This window comes from Myxine glutinosa, chromosome 4 (genome assembly GCF_964187855.1).
Source record: "Myxine glutinosa chromosome 4, kmMyxGlut1.1, whole genome shotgun sequence".
Taxonomy (NCBI): Eukaryota; Metazoa; Chordata; class Myxini; order Myxiniformes; family Myxinidae; genus Myxine; species Myxine glutinosa.
In genome coordinates this window covers 73,808,929-73,822,655 of record NC_136264.1, presented here as the reverse complement: position 1 = coordinate 73,822,655, position 13,727 = coordinate 73,808,929, and the positions used below count along the sequence as shown (strand labels likewise).

At 42.5% G+C, this 13,727-nt stretch overlaps 1 protein-coding gene across 10 annotated transcripts in view; it reads left to right on the top strand.

Annotated features, from left to right (window-relative positions):
* The window catches only part of LOC137424777 (uncharacterized), a 675,237-nt gene that overhangs the window by 124,994 nt on the left and 536,516 nt on the right, over nt 1-13,727 (top strand). For 7 of the 10 annotated variants that reach the window (XR_013623072.1, XR_013623076.1, XR_013623075.1 and 4 more), the window contains 2 exons: nt 2,430-6,622; nt 7,057-7,810. The exons of 2 other annotated variants lie outside the window; for them this stretch is intronic. Coding sequence is in view for 1 of the 8 variants with exons in the window: in XM_078775952.1 (XP_078632078.1) it covers nt 2,430-2,519; nt 7,057-7,418 (452 nt within the window). In the remaining 7 variants the exon portion in view is untranslated. Of the gene's footprint in view, nt 1-2,429; nt 6,623-7,056; nt 7,811-13,727 lie in introns of those variants that run through there. One more of the 10 variants, XM_078775952.1, reaches the window with a different exon arrangement.

Genomic DNA, 13,727 nt, shown 5'->3' with positions numbered 1-13,727 from the left:
CAGGTGTGCCAAGGAAGGACTTCGCACGACGGAGGATGCCCAGTCGGCGACTGGCTTTGGAGGCCAGATTTGAAATGTGGTTTTCCCAGGAAAGATCATGGCAAATAGTGAGACCCAAAAGCTTGAGTGACAGAACTTCTTGGAGAGGATTATTCAGAAAGTGGATGGGAGGGTTTTCCAGTCGGTCTTTTCGGAGAGAAATCGTAAGAGTGTGAGATTTATCAGGATTGAAAGACATGTTCCATTTGTTTGCCCAGTCTGTGATTTTGTCCAGGTCTGCAGAGAGTGAGGAGGCTGCAGACTGCCGATCTGAGGGATGAGGAATGGAGCGACAGAGAGTAGAGTCGTCAGCAAAGAGATAGAGAGGATTTTCAAGAGAGTCAGAGAGATCATTGATGAAGACCAGAAAAAGCACAGGGCCCAGAACACTACCTTGGGGAACTCCAGCCTGAACAGGAAGAGGAGATGAGAGAAACCCATTCAGGGCCACACGTTGACTACGACCAGAGAGGAAGTCCGCCAGCCATGCGTGGAGATTTCCATGGATACCAAAGGAGGAGAGTTTGGTGAGCAGAGCAGGGTGCCAGACCGTATCGAAGGCACGTGAAATGTCAAGGGAGACGGCTCTAATTTCCTGTTTGGCGTTGAGGACCTCCATCCATTGTTGAGAAAGCAGAAGCAGCATGTCCAGAGTAGAGTGACCAGGTCTGAAACCAAATTGATGATCAGAGATCAAGCCATTGGAGAAGAGGAAAGATTTCATATCTGAAGCAATGATGGATTCCATGACTTTGCTGATAATTGGGAGAACGCTGATTGGTCTGTAGTTGCTGGGATCTGTTTTTTCACCTTTTTTGTGCAAAGTGGTGATGTTGCCTGATTTCCAAGCAGATGGCAGATGACCTTGAGCAAAAGAGAGGGTGAAGAGACCAGAAAGAGGGAGTGAAAGAGCGGAAGCACATGATTTTAGGACCCGTGGGCTGATGCCGTCAGGACCAGTTGCAGAATCAGAGTCGAGGGTTGACAGAAACTTTTCCACCTTGTCAGGAGGAAAGGACACAGAGTCCAGGAGCAGTTGGGTACGACTGGGTACGGTGGGTACAGAGAGGGATGGGTTTGGGACACAAGATTTCGAGGCAAACACAGAGTTGAGGCATTCAGCTTTTTCACGTGCGGAGTCAGCCGTGTGGCCATTTGAGGTGAGGGAGGGGATGGAGGGGGAACAAACACCAGAAACAGATTTGACCAGACGCCACCAGGATTTGGAAGAGGGAGACAGATAAGAGAGTTCGGTCTTGAGAACGGTGAGATATTGTTTCCTGGCTCTCCTGAGGGTGGACACACACTTGTTTTGGGCTTTGTGAAAGGAAATGAGATTTCCTTCCGTTGGATTTGCTTTTCGTTGGAGACGAAAGCAAGTTGTTTCAGGGCAACAGCCTCACCACAAGATTCCGTGTACCATGGACGGAAGGAATAGACTGCCAGGTGTTCCAATTTTTCATTTCATTTCGTGACCTGAAAATCGGGTGGGCATCAAATTGGCATGATAATATAGAAAAAATTAAGAAATAATGTTCATGACTTTTCACAAGTCAGATTCTGGTACGTTAGTCTGTAATATAATGTTGAAATTTATAATTTTATTTCCAAAATCTCCGTTTAGCCTCGAACGCATTTCGATGTATTGACCAATGAGGATCGCGCTTATTCGCGCTACGAACGATGTCTGGGCGTCCGGCTGCGAGTAAACAAAATGGCGGCCTCCAGTAGCAGCTACGGTGACGAGGGTGGGAGCGAGAAACGCTGTTAAATGTGCATTTCTCCAGCCAAAAGATCAAGTTTAATACCTTTTAGTGATATAACATGGCCACGATATTTGCAATTTGTTCTTACGTGGCAGAATTTAGAAGGTGATCAAGCTGAAATTGCGAGAAATTTCGTGAAGAACCACGCTGACGAATTCGGCGAACGTGGCAACAGTATGGTAACAATACCTGCTATAGCTATACCGCATGATGCAGCGTTTCATCAAGTGTGTTATTCGCGATTTACCGATAAACAACGAGTGAGCAGGGTGCAAAGCAGCATGAAAAAAGAGAGAAGAAAATGCAGCCAATACTGGTAGGTTGAATAACTTGAATAATAAATCATGACAATGCTTCAAAACTTAGTTTGATTTTTTTTTTTGCGAGGTATATGTAAAATGATTTTGTGTGTAGTCGAACGATTTTGAATTGAAGGAACTGTCCAATATTTATGCAAGGAGGTAGGGCCGAGGTGAAACAAATACATTTTTAAAAGGAAGTCTGAGGAAGGGGTGGGGGGGGGGGAGGGGGGAAGGAATCTAGTCGGGCTAACCATGACTTGAGGTCTAGACATTTTAAACTCACATAATTTTAATTGTTTTCTTTTATGTGTATTTATTGCAGCTTCAACATGCAATGACATCAACGTCAACATTGACAAGGTGCATAAAGGCCCACAACCAGTCAAGAAACGTGCTCTACGCTCCAGCTTAGGCAAGCCCAAATGTTCAGCCAGATCCCAATATGTGTTGCCTAATATATGCATCCTTTGTCAGAAAGAGAGAACAATCAATACAGGCAAAAGGGGACGAAGAAAAGAGCCTCTAACAAGGTGCTCAACAATTGAGGCACCAAGACTGCAGCAAGCCGCTAAAGACAACAACAATACAAACCTGCTGCTTCAAATTCAAGACCGCGATTGTGTTGCGATAGAGGTAAAATACCATGGTCGCTGCTACAAGGAGTATACCCGGTATTTAGGCAAGCTAGCAACAACACCTAATGCAGAGCAACAAGGAGACTCCAACTACTCAGAAGCATACACATTATTTGGTGCAACAGTCAAGGATCTTATAATAGACAACAAGGAAATCTACAGACTGAAACGACTTAATGACATGTTCATGAAACAAATCAAAGCAACACACGGAATAGAATCAAACTACAAAAGTGGCTTTCTCAAGACAAGAGTGATGAAAATATTTCCACAACTATGCTTTCTAACCCCGTATATGCGCTGCCAAGGACACCTTGTGTATGTTAATGACATCTCCACTGAAGTGCTGGTTGAAGAAAAGAAAGTGTTGCAAGAAACCATGCATGGTTCAGGTGATGACACAACAGAGACAGAACAAACATCCGACTCTGAACCAACCCCACCAAAGCAACCTGGGTATACTGAGAATAACCTTAGAGAACACTACTTCACTGCGCTACAATTGAGAAATGCAATAGATGAGATCAACCCAAATATGCCATGGCCCCCAACCTCTGAGCACCTGACAACAAATGCCGCAGAAGCAATTGTACCTGCCTGTCTCTATAACTTTATTGCATGGATGGTGGGAGTGTCAGACGAACCTGATTCTGATGAGTTTGTAAAGATAGAATCTACAATACATCGAAGAATTCTCACAATTGCACAGGACATCATATACCTCCAATCAAAGGGAAGGAAACAGATGCCCAAACATTTGTCACTTGCAATGACAGTACGTCATCTCTCAGGTTCAGCCCAATTAATCAGCCTACTGAACGGGTTTGGTTACTGCGTCTCAAACTCTGTCGTCTTAAATCATGACACTGCACTGGCTAACCAAGAACTACATCGTGGAGAGGATGCTCTTCCATCAATCATTCAGGCGGGCAAGCATGTCACACTCGTATGGGACAATAATGACTTCGGGGAGGAGACATTGTCTGGGCGTGGAACAACGCACAATACCAATGGGATTATAATACAGCGACCAAGTCAATCACATGAAGTAGTACAACCAGCACCAGTCACTACAGTTAAGAGGACGCGGGAGAGATCGATGCAGCCACATATTATGGAGGGAAAAAAGAAGGACCCGCTCCATTCGCAACCAGCGTTCCATTGGATCGAGCAACGTACTTCCCATTACTCCAGCACCCTAAGATAATAGACCTAGCATACCACATCACCAAGTACAACATTGACGGGACTCTGCCATCTTGGACAGGATTCAACCAACTACTGTCTTGTGTTGAAGTTCCACCAAAGAGCGTGATAGGGTATCTCCCTGTCATTGATGCCACTCCGACTGAAATGAATACGGTACTAACAATACTGCAGAGAAGTGTTCAGATCGCCGACAAGTTACTGTTGGAAGCAGTCGTCATTGTCGTTGACCAAGCCATCTATTGCAAGGCACAGCTCATTAGATGGAAGAATGCACAGTTCATGAAGAGACTGGTAATTCGACTTGGGGCATTCCACACTGCAATGTCCTTTCTTGGCTGTATTGGAAAGAGATTTCGAGATGGTGGTCTCCAAGACATCCTGGTTGAGTCAGAGATTGTTGCAGTGGGGTCTGTGAATGGAGTGTTCAGCGGCAAGCATTACAACAGGGCAGTTCGAGCCCATAAGCTGATGTCAGACGCGATGCAGCAGATGCTCCTGGATGCATATTTTGAATCTATTCCAGAACATGAGGCGGGTAGAGTGAAGGAACTTTTGTCAAACTTAGCTGAAGCTTTCCCACATCCAAACTACCATGTCATTCTCAACAGCGACAAGTTCAAAGACTTCAAAACCTCCTTTGACAAATTCTTAGAAGCAAGTGACACCAAACCAACATTTCGCTTCTGGAGTTCATACATTGAGACTGTGGAGCTTCTCTTGCTATTCATTAGAGGGACACGAGAAGCCAACTGGGATGTTCGCCTCGCCAGCATACCATGTATGCTTCCATGGATATTTGCCTATGATTACATTAATTATAGCAGATACCTTCCAGTATACTGGCTGGAAATGTCAGATGTTCACAGACCCATCCCGCCATTCATCAGAAATTTATGGAGGGTGAATTCGCTACCCAGAGAAGCGACAAAGCTTTTGCCCAAATCGCCTGCGACCAGACCATTGAGCAGACAGCAAACAGGGATTCCAAGACCAAGGGGGGCATGACCGGTTTCACTACCAGCAAGGGGACAGTTAACCGATGGATTTGGTCACACCACGCGAGGGGGTCAATTGCACGGGAATGCGAGGTTATGGCAGGGAAGTCCAGATATGAAGAGCACAGCTCAACACGCTCCGATCTACTACAAAGTCGCATGCTACGTGACAAAGCTGATGTTGACAAAATAATCGAGATGACAAACAGCATGATTAATCCATTTGAATATGATGGAGAGGACTTGGTTCATGTTACATCTGGTGTGGTGGCTACGAGAGAAGTTCAGGAAGATCTAAACACAGCATATGAAAGAGGAGAAACAGAGTTCACCACCCTATGTAAAGAACGACTTCAGACGGAGACAGTCGACCTGTTTGGCTCAATGAAGAAACTGAAACTTAAGACATTCACCAACATGTCTAAGGCTGTGAAAAAGAAAATTCGTGGAAAGGATATGTCTTTGAAGGCTGACAGAAATCTCTTAGCAAGGCTTGTTGTCATCGGGCAGTTCCGGAAAATTGATCTTCAAGAGTTAATGTCCTATTCTCTTGGCCCACTACCTCTTCCCTTGGCAAGTGTGCAAGGCTGCCTCGTCAAGACCAACAAAGCCAACCTACTTCATGCACTTGAAAGTCAGGCAGAGAAACCTGTGGTTGATATTCCAGTAGGAGACATGTATGTAATGAATGGTATGGCAATGATACAGAAATTGAATATCAACAAACTCACCGAGGAAAGGACATTTCTCAATCTGGCCCACGAAATACTGAAGCGCCTTGTCAAGGGAGCAGAGGGCAACAAGTCCAGTGAGATCCATTTCGTAACCGATACTTATCGAAAGGTATCGATTAAGAACGCCGAGCGAGAGAAGAGAGCAGCCAGAGGGTCTCAAGTGATGCGAATATATGGCCAGTCCCTTCCTCAACAATGGAAGAAGTTCCTCTCCAACGGTGACAACAAGGAGTCGCTAATCGAATACTTGTTTGAGACGTGGAGTAAGGTCAAGACAGCATACCTCAGAGGAATTACAGTGTTCTTGGCACATGGAACCAAATGCCATATCTTCACAGGAAGCAGCACTCCAGATCAGGTAGTTGAAGTTAAAGAAGAGCCATCACGAAATTCGATGCATGAAGAGGCGGACACACGGATGTTCCTCCATGCCGCGCATGCAGCACACACAAGCAATGACGTCATCATCGTTAGTCCGGATACAGATGTGTTCATAATCGGCATAGCCTTAGTACCCCAAATCTCTGCACATCTATATTTCCACACAGGAAAGGGAGTCAACCTTAGGACAATTGACTTGAAAGCAATCTACGATAGCATTGGGGAAGATGTCAGCCAAGCTTTGATAGGCCTACACTGTTTTACTGGCTGTGATAGTGTAAGCGCCTTCTATGGCAAAGGCAAAAAGAAGGCCTTAAACATCATACTAAAGAATCCAGAGCTGTGCGGTGCCTTGAAGGACCTTGGAGAACGGTTTGACATACATCCAGACATGATGGAAGCACTGGACATTTGTCTGCAAGTTATATGGACAGCACAATATCACTACTGTGAATGAGGCCAGGTACAACATGTTTCGTCTTGCTAGAACGTCTGAGATCACAATGCCTCCCAACCAAGATTCCCTGAGACAGCACATCAAGAGAGCCAATTACCAAGCTGGTAAGTTAATTGGTTGTTTCTTTGAATATTGAACGTCACCTGTAATTTATGTTTGGACAGGAGTACTAGTATATGGTGCAGCATGTGTTAATGAAGATGATTATTTGGAAAGTTTATTGAATTGAAAACAAAATATTGAATGTCACAACAATGCTTTGTAAATGTTCAAAATTAACAGGTCTATTTGAAAGAGTAATTGAAGTAACTATCTGTACAGTTGAGTGGTTAAGATAACATGACATGTAGATGATCCAGAGATTTTTTTGCTCCACACTTAATCAGAGCAGGATGTTTTGGATTTCGCATGTTTCTCTACACAGAATTTCCCAATAATATGATTGTACTGCTATTAGTGTTAATGATATACCTCTGATGTTGTTTTGGAAATATGTATATCTCCATTCTTAATGTTATTGATCACTTCAATATTTCAGGAATTTACAAGAGGAGCCTGCAGCCCATCCCTGACATTCCCGACCCTGATGACTATGGATGGATGATGGAAGAGGAACTTGCCATAGACTGGATGACACTTCCACCTGCACCAGACAGCGTGATGGAGCTTGCTAATTGCACTGAAAGCTGCAAGAAGACACGATGCAGCAACGAAACTACATGCACTTGCCTACAGAATAACATTCCGTGCACAGATTTGTGCAAGTGCGGCAGGAATGACTGCTCAAACATAACTGGCCATGTTGACTTTGATGATAAGAATGATGATAAAGACTCCAGATCTGAAGATGAGGAAGACTCTGATGCTGAAGAGGATGAAATAACTGCACTATTTGTATGATGTTTTGGACAAGTTTCAACATGACCAAGCCGAAGAGACAAATTGTGGCTATAGTTCAGCCCATCTCGAGTTTATCATGACGTCAATGCGCACTGGTTCGCTTGTACGCCGCGTAATTGTCTTTGATGGGTTAAAATATCACCCCTTACACACTTATTGGACCTATTAACAGTTTCAAAATAGCATTGGTAAACCACCATGGATCGTAGTAGCAACACCAATCACAAATATTGTACAAAGATTTTAAATTATGCAGGTTTTAAGGTCCAAAAACATGACTTTCTGATAAATGCATCACAGCATGTTATTTTACCAAGTCGTTAAAACAACATTTTTACTACTTTTGGGGTCTGAATTAATAAATATTGCTGCCAAGACCAATGTGAACATGACATCATATAGTTTGTGTTGTTTTTTTACTGTGTAAATGGGTATTTCAAATGTAACATACAATTGGTGTATACTGGTGTTTTGGGGCAGCGGTTCTCGGTAACGTACCACGATATCGCTTGTGAAAAAAAACAAGATGTTTTGGAGGTCATAAGGCTTCATCCCACACCCTTCTTGCCAAATCCCTAGGTTCAGGTCATGAAATCAAAAAAATAAATAGATATCCACCCTATGGCCCTGTGTCTAGAAGGGTATGACAACTGAAGACGAGATGGGATAAATCTGTGCATGAGAGAGAGCAATTTACTTTGAAAGAATTCCCAGGATGAGTTGATGTTAGAGGCGGTAGAGATGGGAGACCAGTCCAGATGATTGATGGCTGCTTGAAGACCGTGCCAGTTGGCCTGAGTGAAATGCCAGACTCGTCGACGCTGAGGAGGCTCTCTGAGAATGGTCAGAGAGATGTCCACTTTGACAAGCACATGATCAGATGAGCCGATTGGAGCAGAAGAAGAGCAGCAGACATTTTCAGGGAAGTTTGTCATAACCAAATCCAGAAGAGAAGATGCTTCATTGACTGAGATCCGGGTCGGGAAATTGACAGATTGTGTCAGTCCCAGTGAGTCGCAGAAGTCCTTTGCTGAAGAGCCATGGCTGGTGAGAGAGGTACCCACACCCAGCCAACTGGCATGGTGACAATTGAAATCACCACATATGAGGAAGAGAGAGTTGGGATGGGTAGATAGAAGTTGGTCCATATTATCAGACAGCGAGATGTAGATGGAGTCATCGCTGTTTGGTGGACGGTACAACACACATATGAACAAAAGGTGGGGGCGAAGGGGAAGCCGTAGCCAAAGGTATTCCTGGGGGTGAGGTGGAGAGAGGGCAGTGGAGGGCGAGTGAGGAAGAGCGTTTTTATAAAGATAGCAACCCCACCTCCAGGACGCGGCTCAGGTCTATCATACCGGAGGAGGGAGTCACCTGGGAGAGATACCAAGGCATCAGAGACATCATGAAGGAGGAAAGTTTCTGTTAAGCAGATCACATCTGGTTTGTCAGAAGCAACCTGTATGGAGAGATCAGTCAAGTTTGAGCGAAGGCCCCGGATGTTTGAGGTCCATACCGTTAATGAAGAGGAAGGGGGAGCATCAGGTCCAGAACAGCGGGGGGGGGAGGGGTAGGGTAAGATGTGGAAGAGGAGGAAGAGGTAGGGAGAGCTGTTGAAGGTGTGTCAGAGATTTCAGAGATTTCAGAATAGCTTGGAGAAAGGGAAGAATGGGGCGGACAAAAGGTTTGATGGAGATTGGGTGAGGCACAGTGAGGTGTTATTTGAGGAGGGGGAAGAGCGAGGCAGAAGGTTGGGGGAGATGAAGGTGAAAGTTGGAAGGGGGAAGAAGCAGGGAGGATGCTTTGAGGAGGAGGGGTGAGAGGGGAGTCGAGGAGGGGAGGAGCGAGGGAGAGTCTCGGAGGGAAGGGGCAAGGGGGGAGATTTGAAAGGGATGGGTTATGGGGAGGATTTGGAGGGGAGGGGTGAGATTGGATTTTGAAAAGTGTACGATTCATGGGAAACGAACATTTTTTGCAAAATGAGTTTGAGACCTTCGAGTCAAAAATACGTTTGAGGACACTGAAGGAGGGGTGGAGTTCTGGATAGTTTAGGGAATGTAGAAAGGAGGAACTGTAAGAGATGGTATTATATATATTTTTTGGAATGAATAGATTTGGTGAGCAAGACGAAAGCATCCTTTTGTAGGAAAAGAAGAAAAGGGTGTTGTAATATATGAGAGAAAATAGTTGTTCAGGGAAGAGATTATACATTTCTAACCACGTGATCGCGTGATCGCGAACGAAGAACGAACGAACAAAAAAGAACAACAAATAAACGAATAAGACCTGGGAAGGAAATATTTTTTGGGGGTTTTTTTTTTTTGAGTGGAGATATTAAACAAGGAGGTATGGGGTGAACGACTGGGACGAAACAGAGAACGAAAATAAATGCAGCGCATTCGACGAATCGCTGAGAGAAAAACAGCTATTGAATTGAACGCCTTCATTAACATTCGATTTGCTATCCGTGATTTTCCGGTCTTCACCGAGGGGAATCACACGACATTATCTTCTTCTTTTTGTATTTCATCATTATTACTATTATTATTATTATTATATATATATATATATATATATATATATATATATATATATATATATTATATATATATATATATATATATATATATATATATATATATATATATATATATATATGTATTTTTTTGTATTTATTTATATATATATATTTTTTGTATTTCACCTTCCTTTTTATTTTTATTTATTACGATGAGTATTACTATTATTATAATTATATATATATATATTTGTATTTAATTTTTTTTGTGTTTATTATCTTTAAAAAAAAAAATTGGAATTTTATTATTACTATTATTATGTGTACATCTTTTTAGTGTTTTATTATCTTTTTTGTATTCCATTGTTGTTACTATTATTATTATAGATATCTTTATTGTATTTACTTTTGTTTTTTTTGTATTTTCTCTATTATTTTATTTTTTTGTATTTATTATCTTCTTTTTTTTTGGTATTTTATTATTATTATGACGATTATTATGTATCCATATGTTTAGTATTTTAGTATTTTTTATTTTTTGTATTTCATGATTACTACTATTATTATTAATATTATTATTATTACCATATATATACATACAGACGGCATTTAATATGGAATATTTTTTTTGTGGGGGTGAACTTACTTTTCAAGATGACTTAGAACCAAAAGTTCATTGGAATTATGTTGAAATTATTCTCGATTTTGTTAATGTGACCTTTAAAAGAAACAAAAACCACATTTGACATTTCGAAGCAAATAAATTGATCCTTGAAAGTGATGTAAACTGATATCGAACTCAATTCACGGACAGTACTGTGTTAAACTTCTGTACGTTTTCCAGAAGTATCTCTGTTTTGCACATTAGCCAAAAAAAATTTCAACAACAACAAAAGCTAAATTATGACTGGGATTACAGACAGTAAAATTACAGTTCAGTACTTCGTGTAACCCCCAAGAGCATTCAGGAGAGCACGTACATGTCGAGGCATGCTGTTCACGAGATTTGCCAAGGTTTGGACAGGAATCGCTTGCCATGCAGTGACAATAGTCTGCTGCAATTCATGCACAGAGGTGGGCTGCTGGTCCAAGTTGTCGATTTGACGCGTTAATTCTGCCCACAAGTTCTCTATCAGATTCACATCCGGGGACATGGCAAGCCACTCCATATGCTCTACACCACGGTCAGCAAGAAAGTGTTGGATCATGCGAGCACGATGAGGCCGTGCATTGTCATCTTGGAAGACAAAGTTTCCTCGAAAGGCTGCACGAGCAAATGGAAGCAATGTTTCTTCCAGAATGACCCTGTACTTGAACTGGTTCAGGTTTCCATTCAGAACAACCAGGTCAGTTTTGCCCCCTGCATGAAAAGCAGCCCAAACGGTCACCCCACCACCTCCAGCTTGGACTCTTGGCACTATACAATCTTCGTTGTGGGCTTCATGCACTTGTCTGCGCACTCGGACGCGGCCATCTTGACGATAGACCAGAAATCTAGACTCGTCACTGAAGGTCACGTGATTCCAGTGTCCTGGCTGCCATTGACGGTGCTCTCTGGCCCACTGCAATCGGCGCTGGCTGTGTTGTCTGGTCAGGCGTGGCTTTATCAGGGGACGCCTGGCACGATAGCCTGCTTGAACCAGTCGTTGGTTGACTAGCCTTCTGGATACAGGCACATTTGTCAGTTGCTGCCACTCAGCCCTAAGCCGATTAGCTGACTTGGTACGGCCATTGCAGACTAACCGGTGCAGCTGGCGATCATCTCTCCTTGTGGTTCTGTGTGGACGTCCTGGCCTCGGTATTGGAGAAGGGACACCCCTCTGAGCATTTCGTTTCAGGATCTTTGACACCTGACCTGGAGTGATGCCATACTGCCGAGCAATAGCACGCTGTTTCATGCCAGAATTTCGTAAAGCCACCACTCCATGACAAACAGCATTGTCAAGTTGACGGACCATCTCCAGAGGAAGCAGCAATAACTTTTGTAGACGTGCAGCAGATGTTTTCCACTAATACAGAACGCAACAACCCTTATATACCCGATTGTGAAGCCAATCGTCAAATGTACCTGTCCTTACATTTTGTCATGCCACCTGTGATATAATCCTGTTATTGACTTCTTGCTGCGAAAGACAGTGACATGGTTCTTTCAACAAAGACATCACCAAAGGGTAAAAGAAACTCACCAGATTGATATACTGAGTTCAGAAAGTAAACCCAAGTCAAGAAAAAAAAAATATTCCATATTAAATGCCAAGTCTGTATATATATATATATATATATCTGTGCAGTCTGTCCTGTGTTGTGTTGTCTTGTCTCGTCACTGAACTACTTCAAACTTTTTTGAAATCGTACCAAACTTCTGGTATGCACATATCTCTCCCGTGTGTATGTCCTAAGGGTATTGTATTTGATTTTTTTGTTTTAATTATTTTTGAAAAAAAATAAATAATAAAACTTTAATTGTTTATAAAATGTAATATCACGTATATTACAAATACATTTGTGCAAAATAATTGCTTGAATTATGATTGGTGGAAACCATGACAAAACAGCAACTCGGGTGCAGTCATTTATCTATATATCGACATATCTGGGCAGTGTCTGTGTTTTCACTTAACTCCTCCCTCAAACTTTTGTATCCGTGGTTGTGAAGTGTTTTTAATAACGTGGCGGTGGTTTTGAATCACGTGGTGGTGAGGTGTCTTAAATTACTTGGTGGTGTGGTGTTTTAAATTTGGTGGGGGGTGAGGTGTTTTAAATTATGTGGTGGTGAGGTGTTTTGAATTACATGGTGGTGACGTGTTTTAACTTATGTGGTGGTGAGGTGTTTTGAATTACATTGTGGTGAGTTGTTTTGAATTACGTGGTGGTGAGGTGTTTTGAATTAGTTGGTGGTGAGGTGTTTTAAATGAGGTGGGGGTGAGGTGTTTTAAATTACTTGGTGGTGAAGTGTTTTGAATCACGTGTTGGTGAGATGTTTTGAGTTTTGTGGTGGTGAGGTGTTTTGAATTACATTGTGGTGAGTTGTTTTGAATTACGTGGTGGTGAGGTGTTTTGAATTACGTGGTGGTGAGGTGTTTTGAATAACGTGGTGGTGAAGTGTTTTGAATTACTTGGTGAGGTGTTTTTAATTATGTGGTGGTGAGGTGTTTTGAATAACGTGGTGGTGAAGTGTTTTGAATTACGTGGGGGTGAGGTGTTTTAAATTACTTGGTGAGGTGTTTTTAATTATGTGGTGGTGAGGTGTTTTGAATTACGTGGGGGTGAGGTGTTTTAAATTACTTGGTGGTGAGGTGTTTTTAATTATGTGGTGGTGAGGTGTTTTGAATTAGGTGGGGTGATGATACATATTTTTTGTATTGAATGTTTTTTTGTATTTTTGTCGAGGCTTGTTGCAGAGAGAGGAGTCGGCAGAAGAGATATTTATCTCAAGGCCGCCATGATGCAGGCAGGCGGTTTCAGATAAATCTTATGATAACAGAGCAAATGTATATGGTTCGCTATGTATGTATGTATGTATGTATGTATGTATGTTTACATGCGACGAAAACGTCTTCTTCGTCTTCAAATTAAATTACCACCCTCTTACTTAATCCTCTTACTTAACCCTCTTAATTGCGTTAAGACTGCTGAGACCCCTCAGACCTTTGATGACCCTTTAATTCCCCCAAGACCCTTCAGACCACCAAGACCCCCAAAGACCCAACATACCCTGAAGACCCCCAAAGACCCAAAACACCCCAAAGACCCAAAATACCCTTCAGGGCCCTGAGGCTCAAAAAGACCCT